We start from the raw sequence: 19,220 nt of genomic DNA on the forward strand, positions 1-19,220 counted from the left end.
ATGAGTCTGCCATTCCCACAGACGCCAAGCAATTCATGGTATATATTCCACACTCCAGCAGTGCAAGGTTTTCGCGTACTGACCTTGAACAATGGAAGAATGAGATTCAAATGGGGGTAAGGGGAAGGGAATCAGTTCTGTAAGCTCCCGTGCGATAAGAGAAGCAGCGTGGCGTGAGGCGAATAGGAGCTCCGTAGGCGGCGCCGAGGAGAAGCGGAGGCGGCGCGCGGCGAGCCCGCCTCCCTTGAAAAAGAAGCGGCCGCCGCCACCGCCGCCGCACTCGTGCGACACAACACCGGCGACAGGCATGCGAGCAGCACTGCAACTCCTGGTGGCAGCGACGCACCTGCTTGTGGCCACGCAGGCCCACTACCTCAACGCCTGGGCTGTGCGCATTCGTGGGGGACACCAGGTGGCTGACCAGCTGGCGTACGAACTGGGCTACGAGAACGTCGGACCGGTGAGTGCCGCTCTGGTCATCGGGAGTGCTTTATTTCGGCGGAGTGCTTGGTGGAGACGCCGTACCAGGATGCGTTACGTCATCACTGCGCCGCCACCAAGAGACAGTCAATCACCAACTCGCGGGCGAGGGCAAAGCCCGTGTTGACTGAAAGATAGGCTAGTTGGCTTCCAGAACTGCGACACCGTTTGTACTCCCCGTGTCCTGCCCGGTTGCGCTTGTCACCATGTGTCTCAATATTAAAAAAAAAAAAAACGCCAGACTCGTCTTTGGGCATTGGGTAATTCGTGTCGTCTGTGTAAGAGCACTCATATGCTAAATACTCTACCATGCACAGTTTCTCGCGTTAAATTAAATCCTTTGCGCTAATGATCAGCCTTGATTCAGAAAGCAGTCGGTGGGCGAAATCAACCCGTTGCAACGGCAGCCGGACAAACCTGGCACCTGGAACAAAGGCGCCAACCAATCACCAACGAATACTCTGTGAATCAAAGGGCCAATTCACAAAGACTTTCACCGTAAGTGCTATTTGCCATTGGCTGGCCGTCTTTGCCAATAACATGCCCTGCATCCGGATTGGCTAGAATTCGCTCTTACGTAAGCGACTATTGTGAATACGGGCCCAGCGGTCCCTGCCTTTCGCCTGTGTGTTATACAACACTCCCACAGATTTGCCTCCAAGGTGCGAGTACAGGCAGTCACTCATTCATTCAATCGAGTTCCACGAGCGACAGACAACTAATCGCCATAGACACATCACGTCCGCATCTATGGCGAGTTTGTTCTGAACATAACCCGGCCGCGATGGCTAACTATAGCGCCCTGCATCTCAGTCACAGTCGCCGTTATGCCGGCCGCAGCCGTCACGTTTAATGGCTGCGGGATGCAACAGCAACCCTATACGCGGAAATTTTGACGCAGCCATTTCAAATACCCATCAGTGGATCGTGAAGAACCACATACAGCAGAAATTAGCAGGCAGCCTTTGACTATACACCGTCTCTCACAGCTATAAGCTACACAGTTTGGCACCCACCTGTCCAGATGGGGTGCTATTCGGCTCAGTTTAGAGATGGGAGAGATGTCGCAACGTTTACTGAACAACCTAACGTTTTTACATACGTGCTAACAAGACGCAAGACCAGAACAAGAATCACATACAGGACGCGAAATTCTGATAGCCCGTCTTTCTCTAGCTTTCGTTTGAACGTCTCAGTCCTGGAATTCGCCCGTACTCGACCAAATTACTTCTAAAGTTGCGTCCCTGACTTTTATATTTCTGACGTCGCCAAAGATGGCCAATAATATCAAAATATATGACACCCGTGTTTGTTGCTGCTCTTGTGCAGGACACTTTACTCATTTTCTGTGACAATAAACAAAGTTATGGTCGCTGTTGTTCGGGTGGCTGTGCGTTGAATTTGTTCCGAGAAAGTGGTTAGTGAGCCACTGTTATCGTCTGAGTTGCACACAAGAAGCAATTTACTTTTGGTTGCCTAGTTTAAGCTGGCAGAGCAGCATGCGTTAGCTCTGCTCTCAAAGTCTGTTAAACAGCTCTTGAATAAACGCGCTGACCACTCAAAGGCGTGATACATCGTGTTATAGCGCGCAGAGTTTTCAAAATTATGTTCACGCACTTTCGTCACAATGAGTCAAGTTTCAGCCAAAGACAAACAAACCCGTTTTCCACAGACAAACTCGTTTTAATGACTTCTAAAATTAGCAGTTGTTCGCACAATACAGTGGACAAGTTTAAGAAGATAATTTTGGGCAACCATAAGGACGCAGCCAAAGGCTCTCCGGCAGTCCGAAGACAGCCGCTTCTCATTTCGCTTCATTTATTTCTACCCTCAGGTCTCTGCATAATCATTGTCACTCTCCATATTACCATTGTCTGCCTTATGGTAGACGAGATAAGATGGCGGTGATATATGCAAAGAAAGGAACGAAGGCAGACCCATTAGAGTATGCAGATCTAGATGCACAGAAGAAAGCGTAGAGCGCTGCGAAAGCTAAGCAGGCACCGTTCCAAAAAGAAACGGGGGATATATCGGTTTCAGATACGTGGATCCCGCCACTCCGCTGCCAAGCCAGTGTGTCTGCCGGTGCCACGTCCTCGAGTTTAATATATGCACTTTCGAGGACACTTTCGCGTGCGGCAAAACATTTTTGTAACTGTACGCGAGATGACAACAAAGCGCTGATGAACAGTGCATATACCCACTCGCGCATTCTGCCCCATCCGCTCCCGATAGTTTAGCCCTTGCGTCCCAAACTTCCAGTCACGTGGCTCGAGGCTTTGATTAGGTCCATCATTCGTGCTCCTTCATTTACTGACGTCATATACTCTCTGTTTCCGCGTGATCTTCTTGATTCGCGAGGTTTAACTTCACAAAGTAACACTGAAGGTATGAGAGACGCATATAGGACGTCTCTGACTTATGATTGTGGCCCCCTTTAACGTGCGCCTAATTTTTCTTTTGTTTCAGTTATTTCACTTACACCTGCACAGGGCTTCTTGTTTTTACATTCAGTCACTACAGGTTCGATTGCTGCCGCGTTCGGTGATCGAACCCACCGCCAGTCGATCAGCGATGGTTCTCACTGTGAAAGTAACTACGGCGAGGCCGATTATATAACCTCGCTTTCGCAACGCATTCCATACTCTTTGCGTTCCTACTCAGATTCGCTCAGACAAGAGTGCAGTATAGTTCACTGCTGCACAAGAGGAAGAGGCTTAGCCCGGGGGCCTCCGGCGGTGTACACAGCAAACAGTGCCGCGCGCCTCTGTCTTCGTCGGACCAAGCATTGTTCGTCCCGCATCGCTGTATCGTACGAAGCGTCGTAATCCTGTTTAGATTGGTCGACGAACACAATGTTCTAGGCGAGCGGCTCGCAGATGGATTGAGATAAAACTAAAGCAAGAGACCGATTCGCCGAACAATAACGACGAGCTGAAGATCTCGGAGATATCGCGCCACTCTGTTTTCCCCCGATTCCTTCTGTGAAGACGATCAAATTTCGCGCGGCAATCTTTCGTTTGTGCGAAACACTATGTCCACATGTGCAAATAAACGTTTGTGATGGTTGACAAAGTGCGGTAATATAACCAGCGCTTTTATTTTTCTTTCAGTTGACGCGATGCTGGACAGGAGAGGGGGACATAACCGTTCGGCCCAGGTTAATATTCGACGTGCGAGTGAGACAGCACTGGTGTGCCTTCATAAAACGATAGAGGAACGCAGCAATGCGAAATTATATTCTGGTATCTGCAAGTCTCATTTGTGACATACCAAGCACAGCCCGAACCGCTACCGTTTTGCGGGTGACATATGCTCGTAACTGACGCTATCTGCCGTTCGTCTGAAGAAACAAAGAACGAAGAGACCGTCTCTCTTCATTTTGGCACCGGCGAGAGAAAGTATTCTTCATCACGTATAGGGTCACTGATGGCATCAGGAATATCGTCCAAGAAACCGCGCTTATATATATGTTCGAAAAATATGAAGTACCACGACGCGAACGGCTTCCTTAAGTTTATGTTTAAAATCCCCAGAGCGGAGCAACGTGAACTCTCATGCACCGCTCGCAACTATACTCAGCAGTAGGCGCGCTACTTTTTTCATGAAAGGGTAAAATTAAGTTAAGTGATCCCCTCCACGCACTACTTTTGACTGAGTGCTCTTAAGGCCTCTGCATTTACGGTGAACGAGAACGGCGCCAAGTTCGGAGAAAAGAATTTCGGCCTTTGATATGAATTGTTAGTTACACCAGACCAGTCGTCATAAGTATACAAAAAAAGAATTGATCAAGATGCTGGCTTTCCATATATTATGCGCTGTATCATGAAACGAGCTCAAATATTTGTTACAAGTAGATGCACTGCGTGGTTACTATTGACTAAAGGGCCTTCTGACACAAGAATTATTATTCTTATTATTTGATATGAAAACACACATACACACCGAGAGAGTGAAACATGGGAGGAGCAGGGTGGTAAATTACACCGAGAGGGACAAGGCCTCCCTGCTCTTGAGGAAAGAGGGGGTAGAAAAGGAAGTTACACACAGAAGAAACATAAGCCCAGGAACAAAAAAACAAAAACACGCAGGTCGCACTGACACAAGAAAGAACACTAATTAAAAGAAGTGACGCAGAGCAATATACGCCTAACTTCTCGTCAAAGCTAGTAGTACGCCTACATTTGTTTGGTGTCGCTCTTCGTAATAAAGTGACTTGTGAGGTTCTAGTTTCCAGAGGACTACGTTTACATTCAGTACTATGTTCAATGTTTTCTTTCGTGTCGTCACTAGTCGGAACATTCAAAAGCAAATTGCGTCTCCATATCGAGACGCCGACCCTTTCTGAAAGGGCTATGTGATTAACGAATTTGTTGTTTTTTCGCTTGCAACCAACGCACGGTACAAGAGTGTTTTTTTTTTCTTTCCTTTCGCTCTCGTTTTTTTTTAATTCCATCTCATGCATCGGAATGCGGCTGAGGCTGCCGGGAGTCGAACCCACGACCTCATGCTCAGCAGCAGGAGATCTCGTGACTCTGGGTGAAAGCCGGCTTGATGGTGACATGGTATTTCTACGCCAAGTTGTGCGAGGTGACCTTGACTGTGCCACACCGCCCACGTCCCAATTGCGCTTTCGCATACCACCGGGATAAAGCTGCTAAGTCTACACGTACATTTCATCCTGTCATTCGTTTACCATGCCCAACGTCACGACTGAAGGAGACATACGACACCATGTTTCTGAACAGTGATATTTTTTCCCTGGCTTCACATGAAACCGTGCATGTATTCTTGTGTGATCTTGTAATCGTATTATTCATAGTCAGCTCTGTCATCGCTTGTCCGCTGTGCTATTGCTCACTCGAGAAATGTCCTTTCTTTTTGCATTGTTCTCCTGCCATGGGTGCAAAAATAAAAGTGATATACATGACGCAGTGAGTTGTCGCAGAGCCCGCAAGGCTGTTGGCAGCCACAAGAATCAATAAATCAAATCAAATCAAATCAAACTAAACCATGCCACCGAGTCACCGCGCGGCGGATATACGGAACCGTGAAAACAGCTATATTGTATGTCTCGGGTAGCGCTCTCCGAAGTACAGTTAATCGGCAACGATCAACAGCATGCGGCCTGTGCCCTTAAGAAGTCAGTTGGCGGCGCGTGCTCAGAAGCGGAGCTTATAGTCTGCCGACGTCAGAGGCGGCTATCCACGTCAGCTGCTCGCGACGGCCACCGACGAGTCGTGGGTCGTGGCCCGGGCTCTTAGCAGAGTGACTTCAAGGCGTGCACGAGGCCTGTTATGGATCTACGTGCCGGAGTTTTCTTTTTTCTTTTTTTGTGGAATGAGTCATAGAAAAGCTGTAGGGGCAGCGAAAAGACCTCCCGTCGGCAGTTTGGTGCTTGCGTCTTTGCGCGGGCATTTGTGGGTACGGGCGTGCACGGCGCCCCATGGCGGACGAATTTGTGCATAGCCGTAAGAACGCATTCATGTGTGCCGGCAAGCGGCTAGTAGGCGCTTTACGCCTCTGTCCGTAAGCGCTGCCCTCGCGTCAACATTCGATCTCTACAGGCCAGTTTCTCCAAGAAGCGCAAAAGCAGCCGCGACGTTTCCCTTTTCGCTGTTCTATTTATAGAGCTCACCGGATAAGTCGTTGGGAAGCACATCTTAGTGATAACGGGAAGATTATGACCCACTTAACCATAGCGTGATGCAGCAATGAAAGATTATATAGCCTGCTCAGTAAAAAAAAAAAAAAAAAACTTAAGAGCTCAGAATAAAGACTCGCGTCGGCCTGGGAATCGAACAATCGGCCTGCTGCCCGGCGGAAAGACTATATATAGTCTTCAACGTTACAGTATCGACATTTCCTTAAGGCTAGAAAAACAAATACCTAATTATAAATGCTCAGCAAGAGCTACGCGACAATTCAAACATGCACGTGACCGGTATTCGCCTACAACTGTCAACCCTCCTTCACTTTATGCAATAAGAAACATTTACAGTTAGCGAAATTCAGAACAAAACGCACTCGAGAACTTCGCCCAGCGGCCACACATAGCTCGAGTTGCAGGACTTACAATAGCGAGTCGTTTCTTGGAACTCTCATTTATGGCGATGCCGCTGTTGGCAAAGATGGCGGCGCAACGCTGGCGATTTTCTTTTTTCTTCCTTTTTCACATCAGCACCTGTTGCGATCGCGAGCGACGGAGGGTGTCCGTGCTCACAGGTCAGCGATTCCAAAAAAAGAAAGAAGAACATAAGTTAGCACAGAGCAAAGCCTCTGCATGCTTAAGAACGAGTAAACAAGTTTGTTCGAGTAGGCCTGAAGTACACGCCCCCTTTCCTTCTTCTACCTCATGCAGGCGCGAGAGCAACGCACGGTTATCGCGCTGACGGTTGTTCGGGATCGAATTATCCGCGCGACGCACTCCGTGGCAAGATTGATGGGGCCTCAACAACGAAGTGACGAGGCTGCAAGCTCCCTGCGCCAGACGATCCCGCGATGACGCAAACACTTTTGCGGCGCGGTGAAATGTGGTCGGGCGACGCAAATAGGCCGGCGCTGCTCAAACGCTGTAAGTAAATGCGGCCAAAGTCTCCTTAAAAGAACTTTGAAGAGGATGTCCAGCGTAATTGGTAAATTACACTTTGTCGAGTTCTGAAGCGCTCCCAACAAAGGAAACGACAACGCAGTAGTGCAAACGTAAAAAAAAAAAAGCGCTTTCATTTCTCGTTATACACAAGAACGCAAGCTAGACGACATAAACACTAGAAATGGTTCCTCGATGGAACACGCTGAGGAATTGAGGTAGTTCGAGCCACCACCGACCATACGTTCGCCCATGCCCAACAATGACCCCCTATACGTCATTCACGCGCACGGTCCCGCGATAGCAAACGCGTCCGAACGATCGTGCTCGGCCGAGCCGGCACCTCGCTCTGAAGCAGACCGGGAAGTATTTCGAGGGACAGTCTCATAAAACGTGCCGACGAGCAGCCGTTTGTATCCCGGCATATACTATTTTGTACTACATACTATGTTGTCAAATCCGCCATCTTGTAAGCTCTGATTGGCTCAGAGAGCTGCTACGACCTCTGTAATTGGCCCAAAACGCCGCCACTGTAGAATTCGGTGATATGGGTGAATTCGAAAATGTCCAGAATATTCCCCCCCACCCGGTTAGTCCATGCGCGACGCCCTCCCGAAATGAGAGAGAAGGAAGCAAATTAGCGTTTTCGTCCGAGTTATCCACAGCGTCAGGTGGCAATAGCGCGGAAACAATCCCGTCACTTCTCGTCGTAAATTCGACGCCGACTCTCACCATCACGTGTGTCACATTCATCACGAACCATCACGTCCTGACACTCGGCTTCACTTTGGGGAAGCCAAACGTCAGGAGGTGCGAAAGCCGAGCGTTCCCTTAACTACTGGAATAGTCTTACTATATTTATGAGAGAAGTCTCCGCAAGCCAGAAAAATACGCAGAAACGGAAGAAGGGATTGAAGTTTCCGGTGACATATTCACATATGGACATTATCAGCTCGTGACTAGTCAACATGTAATTCGTAAAGAAGATTATATTGCATTCTATAGGAACCAAAGACTCACTGTCAGGAGTTCTTACAACTTTATTTTTCTAAACACAAACAGCCTCCTTTCAAGGATTTAAAAATATTTTGAAATCTGCCATGTCATAATAACTAACCAACGAAGCTGTTCGGCCTCGAAATTCAAGAATAGAAATCCAGATCGTCGATCTTTAATTTCCTCACGTAATAAACAACCATTTCGGCCGAAATGTTCCATTATGGATATTTTCACGTGGATGGTGTGAGCGTACGTATGTCTCTCGCACGTTGTTTGGCACTTCGCCAAGAATGTATGTGTGTGTGTAAGCAAGAGGCCCGTACGCAATCGTTTCATTCGCTGCACAATGTGTACTAACGGGCATGACCCTGTTTTGTCTCTGAATGGCGCACGCAGCTTCGAGGCCTGAAGGACACGTACCTGCTGCGCAAGGCGGACCAACCTGAGCGTTCCAAACGCTCGGCACGGATGTTCACGCGCCGGCTGACTGAGGACTCAAGGGTATCGGCATTTCAGCACTTTACATGAACAGCGCAAATGTTTTGTTTGTTTGGTGAGGAGGTTGCCAGGGAGTGTGTGTGTGTGTGTGTGTGTGTGTGTGTGTGTGTGTGTGTGTGTGTGTGTGTGTGTGTGTGTGTGTGTGTGTGTGTGTGTGTGTGTGTGTGTGTGTGTGTGTGTGTGTGTGTGTGTGTGTGTGTGTGTGTGTGTGTGTGTGTGTGTGTGTGTGTGTGCGTGTGTGTGTGTGTGTGTGTGTGTGTGTGTGTGTGTGTGTGTGTGTGTGTGTGTGTGTGTTCGTGGCACTTCACTCAAAGAGAGAGTCAAAGAAGCATGTGGTCCTGTCGCGAGATTTATGACGGAATTGCTGAGTATTTTTTTCATTAGAAGATCCCCTCAAATCGACAGTTGTTCGGGTAATGCCAAACCGGTTGAGCGCTTTTGAAGTCAGTTTTGCACTTTTCCAACCACCCGCAGCTTCTGCTGCTTTTTCAGTGTATAATATACCAAGGAGGTCTGCTTAAAAGCCTCAAGTTAGCATTTATGCTAGTTTTTGAGCTTTGTTCCACGCTTTAATTAAACTCCGCTCAGCGTTTTTCGCCTGTAAGTCGGGCATTGTGCTGCTATCGAGTCTACGGTATGCATAAACGGCGAGCTGTGGCACCAGTGGCGGTATACTTGAGATGTTCGGCGAAACCGCGTACGCACTTCACCATCCCCTTGATAAAAAATGCGTCATCAAGGAGGTCAACAAGATTTTGTGGAATGTTTCACTCCATTTAACCCCAATCCTATCCTTTACTGAAATGAGATAGAGAAATTAGATAATATAGGCAGGGAAATTAACCGAATAAAAGAGGCATCTGTTTGCAACCCTACACTCGGTGGTGGGTAATGTCAGATAGAGAGACGACGAAAGAAGTGGAGAAAAAGAAAGTTCGTACAGAAAATAAAGCGCAAGAGTGTTTGAGACGTATACAAGCAGGTAACTTGAACGTAGGAAGCTCTATGTGGATTCGTCACCTTCTTGTGCCAAAACTGTAAAGGCTTCAATTCCAGGGTGGCACGCTCCGAAAGCGGCCTTTCGTCAAGACGTGCTAGCGCGGTCGCGAATGGTTTCCTCTGCGTCCTGCAGCGAGAATGACGTAAAAAAACGAGTTCACTGGTTTCCTCGCTGCCGCACTCGTCACAGGCACCACGGCCGCTAATTGTGATGCGGCAAACAAAACAGTTTGTGAAAGGTACACCAAACCAGAGTCGGTAAAGAGCAATTGTCTCGGTTCGGGACAGTCTAGATTGGGGAGCAAGAATCGGAGAGGAGAGTGCCAGGTGATGAAGACTGAAACGAAAATCGCAAACCTTGAAACAGAGCCTCAGATACCTTTAATGTAGGCCCGATGTAGTAGCATAGCAGACGACCGAGCAAACCCGACCGAGTGCCAAAATTTCGCGATATCCTGTACCCACGCGACCACCTCCTGCGTCGGGGCGTCGCGATACATACACCTCTAGTCAAGCGAAACCGAAATTGATTGAAAAATAAAAAGGTTACTATATCATATTATTTAAGGCGCTCTCAGAGTTGTCAGTATTCTTTTAGGGTTTCGAGGCCCAGGAATTTCATTTAAAGCAAAAAAGAATGAAAAGTAAGAAATAATATGTCATAACTGTCCTCCAGGTCCCTTAGTCGAGCTCGCTTTGAAACAGCGCCAAACGACTTCTGCACGTGGAACTCTCGGTTCGGTTAGTCTTTTTACGTTCCTCCTTGCGAGAGAGCTTCGCAGCGACCTTTGGTGATGTGTGCGAACGGAGCGATGACCAGGACGAACGACTGCAGGTCGTGTGGGCCGAGCAGCAGATGGTGCGGCCGCGCGAGAAGCGAGGCCTGCCGCCGGACTGGGAGGCGCTGCGCTTCAACGACCCACTGTGGGGCCGCCAGTGGTACATCGTGAGTGCGGTCGGCGCGTATACATGCAGCGCCGCACTGCTGCAGCTCGGCGATGACAATGAGAGCGTTCTCCCGCGCAGCACGACACGCGTTCGTCGCCGGAGCTGCCCGAGTTGGACCATCGGGTCACCAAGGTGTGGGACATGGGCTTCACCGGAAGGGGCGTCGTGGTCACCGTCATGGACGATGGTCAGTCTCCCTTCTGCTGCATGTTTTGGCTGGTTAGACGTTTCAGGATTTACTGCGCTTCAAAAAAAAGAAGAAAGAGAGAGAGAGAGAAGTTTACACCATTTGGGTCTTCTCTTGTCCCTAAAGAGTAAGCGTTATCCATCTTGCTTTCACTTCTTGAAAACTTTGTCCATCGCTACTGTCCTGTAAAGAATGTAATATCACGCTCATAACGCGCACGCCGTTAGTGACCCGGAAGTACCGGGCGGGCAGCGTTAAAAATGAAAAGGCACGCAAGATATAGATGATAATTATTGTTTGGGGACTAGATAAGCCACAAAAGGTCTGAACATTTCTTGAAGCGTGCTCATCTTTCTCCTTTACTATATTTTTAAATAGATTTTCTACTTCCGCCTTGCAGGGTAGCAAACCGGACTCTTTTTGTTTCTGATTAATTTACTGCTTTTCATCTCTCTCTCTCTCTCTCTCTCTCTGTCTCTCGTTTGTTCAAGGCTTAGACTAACCTAACCGCGAAAAGTAACGTGAATGCAAGAAGAGAAGGACATGGGAAAAGTGCAGTGTTCGCACGTTCTGTTCGTTTTCGGGTCATTGTTGAGCTGTAAGCAATACGAATCGTAATTAGCTTGCCCAGATATTCACCCTTACTAAATAAAGAACAATAAATCAGTGCATACGGGTAAAGTAACATTTGAAAACTTTATCTGGCGTAAGCTGGTAGTTTATTCCTGGAGAGATTGCATAAAGCACTTACTTTTTTTAACGTTTCGTACCGAAGTGGTGCCGATACGGCAGCGTGACGTCACGGATTGCGAAATATTTTGAAGCATCTCGGTCGTTTGTGAGAAGGGTAAGTTCTAAGAAGCTCTATAAGTGCACGACGTCACGGTGAAATGGAGCGCAAACTTGAGAGCGGTGTCGAACACTTTCGTTTTTTACGGCGTTTCTGGCTTACGAGGCCTTACCGTTTCCCGGTAAGAGTGACCATTCCGCTCTTGCGGAAGCGTTACTTAATATTCATCTTTATCTTCCCCTTTAGGCAAGCCTAATTATAGAAACAACTTGAAGCGCAAGAGCACACGCACAAAAAGAAAAGAAAGAAACTAACTCGCGCGACGTTTACGAGTGTATAACGTGAATGTTTGAGCGCTGGCTGTGGTTCGGGCTACACGTTTTCATTCCCGATCTCGAGCTCGCTGAATAATTGGGAGGGGAGGGGGGGTGAGGGCTGAAGGCCCTGTTTTTTTCATGGCATTTCGGTGTCGCGACACGGCGGCAAACGCCCGCGCCGCCACCGACTCAAGAAAGGGGGGAAAGCGATACGTGAACCTCCACGATGCTGCGGGCGCAATAGATGGGTTCCGCCACCCGTGTTGCACGGTGTGTTGATGTGGAGACGCTCGGGCACATCCTCTACGGTGCCCCGAATACACTGCTGAACAGGACGTGCTCATTGCCGCCTACCGCCACCTCGGACTGCCGTGCGACAGAAGCACTACTCTTCCCCGCCCCACACTCCTCAGTGATCGGGCGCGCTTTCACGGCACTGCTTGATCACTTGGGAGCAGGCGATTGTTGGGCACGCCTCTGAGCCTTGCCGCCCTCCCTTCGTGCATTACCGCTCGCCTTTTCTGTCTCTCTATTTCTCTATATCTCCTTCACCTCGTGCAGCACTGTTCAGGAGCCTTCCCAAGAGAGGCAGTTACGGCGCTGCACTTTTCCCTTCCTTCTCAATTTTGAAAGTCACTCACACACACGCGCACACACATGTTGCGCGGAGGGCAACACCATCTGATGTTGTTGAAGTGGCCGAGCTTTGCCTCACGTGACCAAACTCTCCTCTTTCATTGGTAGAGGTGCGCGCTGCATCGCGCACGCTTTTACCAATTGAACCACCTTTTACTCGCACAGACATCCAACATTGGCGCGGTGAAAAGGTCTAGGCTTCAGACAGCGACGCCAACGACGGCTCAAAAGTGAGAAACGAGTGCTTTAAGAAGCGAGATAATAGGAAGCAGACAGGACAGCGCTTCTGTCTGTTTCGTGTTTGCTCAATTTTTTTTTTTTTTTTGTATCTGCGCTCTTGCGGCTTCGATGCGTTTCTGTAATAAACATAAATCAACTAGCCCCACTAGCCACCTTCAAGCAAACTTCACCCATTAAATTACGTGTTTGAAAATGCAAACAGGACAGCCACATTGCGCGTGGGAACGTTACAAAATAGGAGGGGTTCAGAAATGACCGATCAGTGGCGACACCATGCAGAAACTCCCACACCAGCTATCCGTGACGAGGTATCCACCGATTTATATATAAGCTAATAAAATTGAGGATAATGTAATTGAAGAATAGATCTGGCAATATTGGGCAGTCTGCAAGAAGGTGGCCTTGATACAAAAAAAAAAAATGGGGAAATGCATGACGTTGGAGTATCGTCATTGACACTGTGAGCAGATAGAGCTTCGAAAGAGTGATCTATACTAGTATGTGTGTATATATATATATATATATATATATATATATATATATATATATATATATATATGCCCGGACCCGATGATGACGTAGGCGGACCTGTGGCGAAGCCGCAAAAGCAATAACACTGGAATATAATCGTTACGTTAATCCTGCCTTGCCCGTGAGCACAAATTCTTTTAGTGAAGCGCAAAGGCGAGGGGCGTCGGTTTCTTGGCAGGGTTGCCTATTGTGACTATAGTTCTCTTAACTTCACAACGACGTTAAATCGCGTTAAAGTGAGTCTCTTGTGTAAAGAAAATTACGTATTTTATCTTAGTGATGTGCGACATGGCGCCCAAAAACATTGCATATGTAGTTGGAAATGGGGTTGGGGTGGGAGACGACAAAAAGGTTGAGGGAGGGCAATAGAAGTAACTGAAGCGGTCGTTCTAATACCTGTGGACATGCAGTTTACGGATTACAGGCACTTTGTTCAGTTAAGGTATGTTTCAACTCAAAATTTATTGTGATGAGCCATGCTTAAAGAGAAGCAAAGAAAGAAAGAAAGAAAGAAAGAAAGGAAGGAAGAAAGAAAGAAAGAAAGAAAGAAAGAAAGAAAGAAAGAAAGAAAGAAAGAAAGAAAGAAAGAAAGAAAGAAAGAAAGAAAGAATCAACCAACCAAACCAACAAATAAGCAAACAACCAATCCAGCAACCAAGCGGCCGGACAAGCAACCAAAAAAACATACCCAAACAAAAGGCATGAGCTTACGCAACTACAAATGTCATAAACATGGTGTAGAACACAATGGGCCCCGGTACTCAAATCGACGGTTGATGAACAAAGCGTAGACGCTCTATTATGCTTCGGAACGGACAACGAACTTTACGTAAAAGGGACTTTAAGGTGTCACGTGTATCACTGACACTTAAAGATGGCTTTCATGTATTGTACCCTGTAACCTGCACGCCGAATAGTCTGTAATTCTTTCTTCGTTTTACTTCAAGCTACTGCCCCGGCTGATCTATTGACAAATACGCACGGATTAAAGGAGCGTATATTTCCAGTATAAACTCCGAGCTGCCAGTAGCGTTTCATCCCGTGCATGCTTTCTTCTACGTCACTGGTATTCGTTATGGCGGTTGGTTAATATATAATGCACCTACGCTGGCAAGCTCGGTAATAAGCACTTCTAGACACGGGCGCCATATATCTTACAGAGAGTTACGGACCATCGTGTCTCTTCCAAGACAGCGTCGCTTCATCTTTACGAGGCTTGGACGTAACCACCCTTAACTCCCCAAGACTAACACAATTCAAGTTTGCTGCACGTGTCTTCACGTTCACCTTCGCGTTGGCGTCAGAGCCATTCAGGCACCATGTTTCAACCATGACCAAGGTTGCCAACCTACGCCCGCCGGAAATAACAAAGCCAGCGTCAGTATCGCAGACCAGTACTGCGGAGCCAGCAGTCCAGTCGACACGCCTCGTTCTCGGCCTGAAGCCGGGGCAGACGGCCATGCGAAAGGGCACATCCAAAACAGCACTGCCTCGCCAATGACGTGCGCTTTGTGTCACATGGAACTGGCCAGCAGAGGAGGCGTCAGGCGCGTTTTGTAACGGGTTCCCGTGGAGCTGTCGCAGCCAGCCGCTGGGATTGGCGCGCTCGAGTAATTGCTTACCTCTCTCTACGGGAATCCGTGTAGGTCGGGGGGACCTAATCTTAGCTACCGCTGCCTGCAGGGGCGAGAGAGACGCCAACGCCTCGAAGTCTGACGTCACCCTCAGCTACTCGTTTCCTGACGAAGGTCACGTGGTAATGACAAGTTTTTCTGTTTTTTATCTTATTTTTTTCCTTTCTTCTATTTTTCTTTTTGGGGGGTGGGGGGCGCAGTGCAGCGCGCAGGGCTTCTCGAATTCCGGCGGTGTGTCCCTGTTGAAAAATCGAGTGGGAAAGTTTTTACCGTGAACACAGCAATATTGGAGATGGGCCGCTCTTGCCACGTCAGCAATTTCTGCGGAGCCATCTGACGTCCTGTCTTCATAGCAAAGGCGGTGCTATTGCAACGAACGTATAGTTTCTGCCGTAAGCCTAACGTTTTGATGCTATGCTGTTGCGGCAAACACGTGCAGTGAGGTTACGTGCGCAGAACTCTCATCGGCTCATCACGCTGCTAACGCCGTGGTCCTGACATTTTTGCAGAAGCAACGCGTGTTCCTTTCGGAGTAATCTCTCTGGTGGAACACAATCGTCGGAGCAATCTTGTGCCAAAAGATTATGCTACAGGATTTAATTTTCCACCAGGCCGTTCACTATCACAGCCTACGTCTATCAATCGCGAAACCTTACAACAAAAAAGCGGAGGAGAGAGATAGAATTTTTGTACCTCGAAAGCTTATTTTCTTCCTTTTTTTGCTCTTTTTCTTTCAACAAGATATGCAGAATATTTGCTGAGCTGGAGAAATTACACGGGTAGCGGATTCCGAAGCATGGAACCGAATCTCTAATTAGAGTACGCGCGTGCCCCCAAAACCGGATCAGCTCTTTAATATATATGAGGTGTATTAAAATACCGTACCAATCTCGTCCATTCACAGATTAATAAACAGCACCTAAACTATATAACCGCCACAAAAGCTACATTTTCTTTCCGGCCTTTCAGTAATCCGTAATCTTGCTGTTAGTCTCGTAAAACCTCCATAAAATTGCGAGTGCCCTACTGAATCAAATATTAAGCGAAAAGCTATCGCTTAATATAGCTATTAGCTATTAATTACTAGCTATTACTATTACTAGTATTACTATTACTAGTATTACTATTACTATTACTAGCTGTTAGCTGGCTTAATTAGCTTTCGCTTAAATAGATATCAAAAGATATGAATCAAATCGACCCAAAAGTTTGTAGTGCCTAATCGTCGGTGATAGACCCCTGGCGGTACGCCAGCGAAGTTAGGTAAATTAACGCTTAAAAAATGTTTCACGAACAGAATAGTAATTTCCATCACTCGTCAAAGAACTTCTGTCGTGTTCATCGATCAAAAGTACAGCAAGGCAAAGTTTAGTACTTCACGAGCTCTTAAGGCTCAATTTTAGAGCTGGAGCGTTGGCTTCGAAGGAAGCTCAGATGCATCTTGTTTATTTAGGTGGAGTTGCAAACTCCCCCCTCCCTTTTTTTTTTTTTTTGAAGACTGGCTCGTATACTATCGAAAAGGCTTGATGGTCGCATTTATTTAGCTAATCAAAATTTAGTGAGTGAGTGAGTGAGTGAGTGAGTGAGTGAGTGAGTGAGTGAGTGAGTGAGTGAGTGAGTGAGTGAGTGAGTGAGTGAGTGAGTGAGTGAGTGAGTGAGTGAGTGAGTGAGTGAGTGAGTGAGTGAGTGAGTGAGTGAGTGAGTGAGTGAGTGAGTGAGTGAGTGAGTGAGTGAGTGAGTGAGTGAGTGTTGCATTGTCCCTCTTATTATACGTACACCACATACTTGCACCGGTAGGTATAATACCTCGTTACTCGTACCTTAGTTTTCTGGATGTATGATCTATGCTTGCGCCTCCTGAGGACACTGGAAAGCCCGACTCACGTTGCAAACTTGGGACATAAGCCTGCATGGGGACATCAGTGGATATATATATACATATATATATTCTGTGGCTCATCGTCATTACAATTTACAGTGGAATACATAATAATTTCGAACCGTCTAGGACAGAGCCATAACAAGTATCGCTCTAATGAAAGAAAGAAAAAGAAAGAAATGGCACAAGTAGTGGCAGCCTCTCGCTGTTCAGGCTAAGGGTGCCAACAGAATATGTGTTGTCATGAAGCTTGTATTGCTGCATTACTGGCGTATAGCTTAGCCGGTGTGGTGCCGAGTACGTTGCTTCACGACTACACTGATAAAAATCCGCAGGAAGCGCCCGTGTTAAACGTACACACCCATCGTTTGCAGAAGCTGTCTTCTCCTTAGGCACGGCTACTCACAAGGTTGCACGCTTTACAGGGGCAGAATTTTGTCGGAGTGTTGTAGCATAGAATGTGTTTCACGTAATTTGTACCTAGGATTTTAAAAGAATCGTTAGCCGCAGCTGAATGAAACGGCGTAACGTTTGCCGTCATGTGGTGCTCCTTTTATTAATTCTTATATTTCGTTTAGTTAATTAAAAACTAAGATTAATTATGCTATTTTTTGTATATACTGTAGGGGCAAGTGCATTTCGTTGCGCTGTACACGGAGTTCAGAAACGATCGATCGAATGTTTTGCGGCAACGTGCATGCTGCGTGGTGACTTTTTTTCGGCGTGAAAAGAAAGCCCACGAAATATGAACTAAAACATCTTGAAGCGGCAGCGCAAGATGACGAAGACGCTGCCCCCTTCCAGATGTTCAACCAGTGCTAACTCGCCCAAATGTTTATCCTTCTACATGAAATAAAACCACGTCACTCCGCTCATGCGATATCGTATTGCAGCGCTCTCAATCGCGGTTCGTGCGAAAAAACCGTGCACGCAGACCGTGTCGAAGTATTCGGCCGCATCTCCAGGCATCGGCTCCACAATGCGTCAGCATTTTTGGCGGTGGCACACGGGAAGGAAGCGCCGTCATCCCTGATAAGCGATAGGCTCGACGCACGGTTGAGAGCGCTGCAATACGATAGCGCACGAGCGCAGTCACGTGGTCTTATTTCATATTTCGCGGGCTTTTTTTAAACGCTGAAGAAAATCGCCCCGCAGCATGTACGTTGTGAAAAAAAAAAATGGATCGGTCGTTTCTGAACCCCCTCTAGAGCACAAGAAAACGCACTTGGCCTTAAAGTGAATAATAAATTCCTGCCTAATTCATCTTAGTTAATTAACTAATTAAGTGGAATAAAGAAATGCATTAAGGAGCGCAGCATGACGGCAAACCATATGCCGTTGGTTTCATTCAGCTGCGGCCAACTACTTGTTTTAAAAAACTTGTTACAACTTACGTGAAACACTTTGTATGTATACTTCGTTTCAGACATGAGGTGCAATACTGTGAAGGCACTTATTGACCGGGATTGTGCGATTGGATTGGATTGAAGCAAACTTTATTTCTGTCTGCAGTTGCGAAAATGTTCTTAATACATCTCAGTATCAAATTTAAAAAGTTTAACCCTTGGAAACAAGTTGGTACATGGCTGTTTATGCACTGCTTCGTATCATTTTGCTTTTCGTTGGTTTTCTTTTAGAAATTTTTTATTTGCAGCCCATCGCGGCAGGCTCACATGCATGCTCGCCTGAGCAAGTGCCGTTGGCGTGCAGCGAATAATTGGTGGAACGTTCGGAGTGATACACTTTCTTGAACGAACTTCTTGCGTAGTTTCCACAGTGTTGCACCTGATGCCTGAAACGGAGTATAATTTATGTGAAACAAGCCGGAAAGATGAGACAGAAACTCTGAGCGTGGCGTCATGAGACTGAACTCTCCTCTCTCATGGCAGAAACGCGCGCACCATCACGTCCGTTTCCATCAATCAGAGAGGAGAGTGGAGGAACTTCGTGGAGATGAGGGAGGAGGTCTGCGGACAATACCGAAAATACAAAGCTCACGCTTTGTAAGTACTTGCTTGATCAGATTGCATGAACCACGACCAACTCTCCCGAGCCTCTACCCTAATACAAATTTCATGGGCACATGCTCACGTCAGCACCTCGATACACGTACATGGAGATGCTGATGATCTCTATCCACATATATATGTAGCTAGAGAGGCCATTTCTCCAGTACCTTCAGACAAAAGTGTTTGTTGTTTTCCTAAACGGATAGATCCAAGGTTGACATGGTTCCTTGACTTCAATTTTCACCTAGGACTGCCGCGTCATATGGTGGCATTTGAAATTTACAACGTTCCCTTTTTTTGTAGTATGAGGCGATGCAGCGGTGCATCTCACACAAAGTATCAATTTTATCGAAAAGCAGTTACAGAAGAATTATTACACGCTTGACACATGGCGTCAAATGCATGTAGCTTTATGTTACACTAGATTATTAATCAGGCTAGCATTATTTCTCTACCTTCTGGCCCTTCGAATCTATCTGTTCTA

At 47.1% G+C, this 19,220-nt stretch overlaps 1 protein-coding gene across 1 annotated transcript in view; it reads left to right on the forward strand.

The window, feature by feature from the left end:
- The first annotated feature begins 303 nt into the window (after positions 1–303).
- The window catches only part of LOC142577735 (neuroendocrine convertase 1-like), a 31,885-nt gene continuing 12,968 nt past the window's right edge, over positions 304–19,220 (forward strand). The window contains exons 1-4 of the mRNA XM_075687187.1: positions 304–460; positions 8,465–8,569; positions 10,401–10,511; positions 10,592–10,700. Coding sequence (XP_075543302.1) covers positions 308–460; positions 8,465–8,569; positions 10,401–10,511; positions 10,592–10,700 — 478 coding nt within the window. The 5' untranslated portion in view covers positions 304–307. The remainder of the gene's footprint in view (positions 461–8,464; positions 8,570–10,400; positions 10,512–10,591; positions 10,701–19,220) is intronic.

This window comes from Dermacentor variabilis, chromosome 4, assembly GCF_050947875.1.
Source record: "Dermacentor variabilis isolate Ectoservices chromosome 4, ASM5094787v1, whole genome shotgun sequence".
NCBI classification, from domain to species: Eukaryota; Metazoa; Arthropoda; class Arachnida; order Ixodida; family Ixodidae; genus Dermacentor; species Dermacentor variabilis.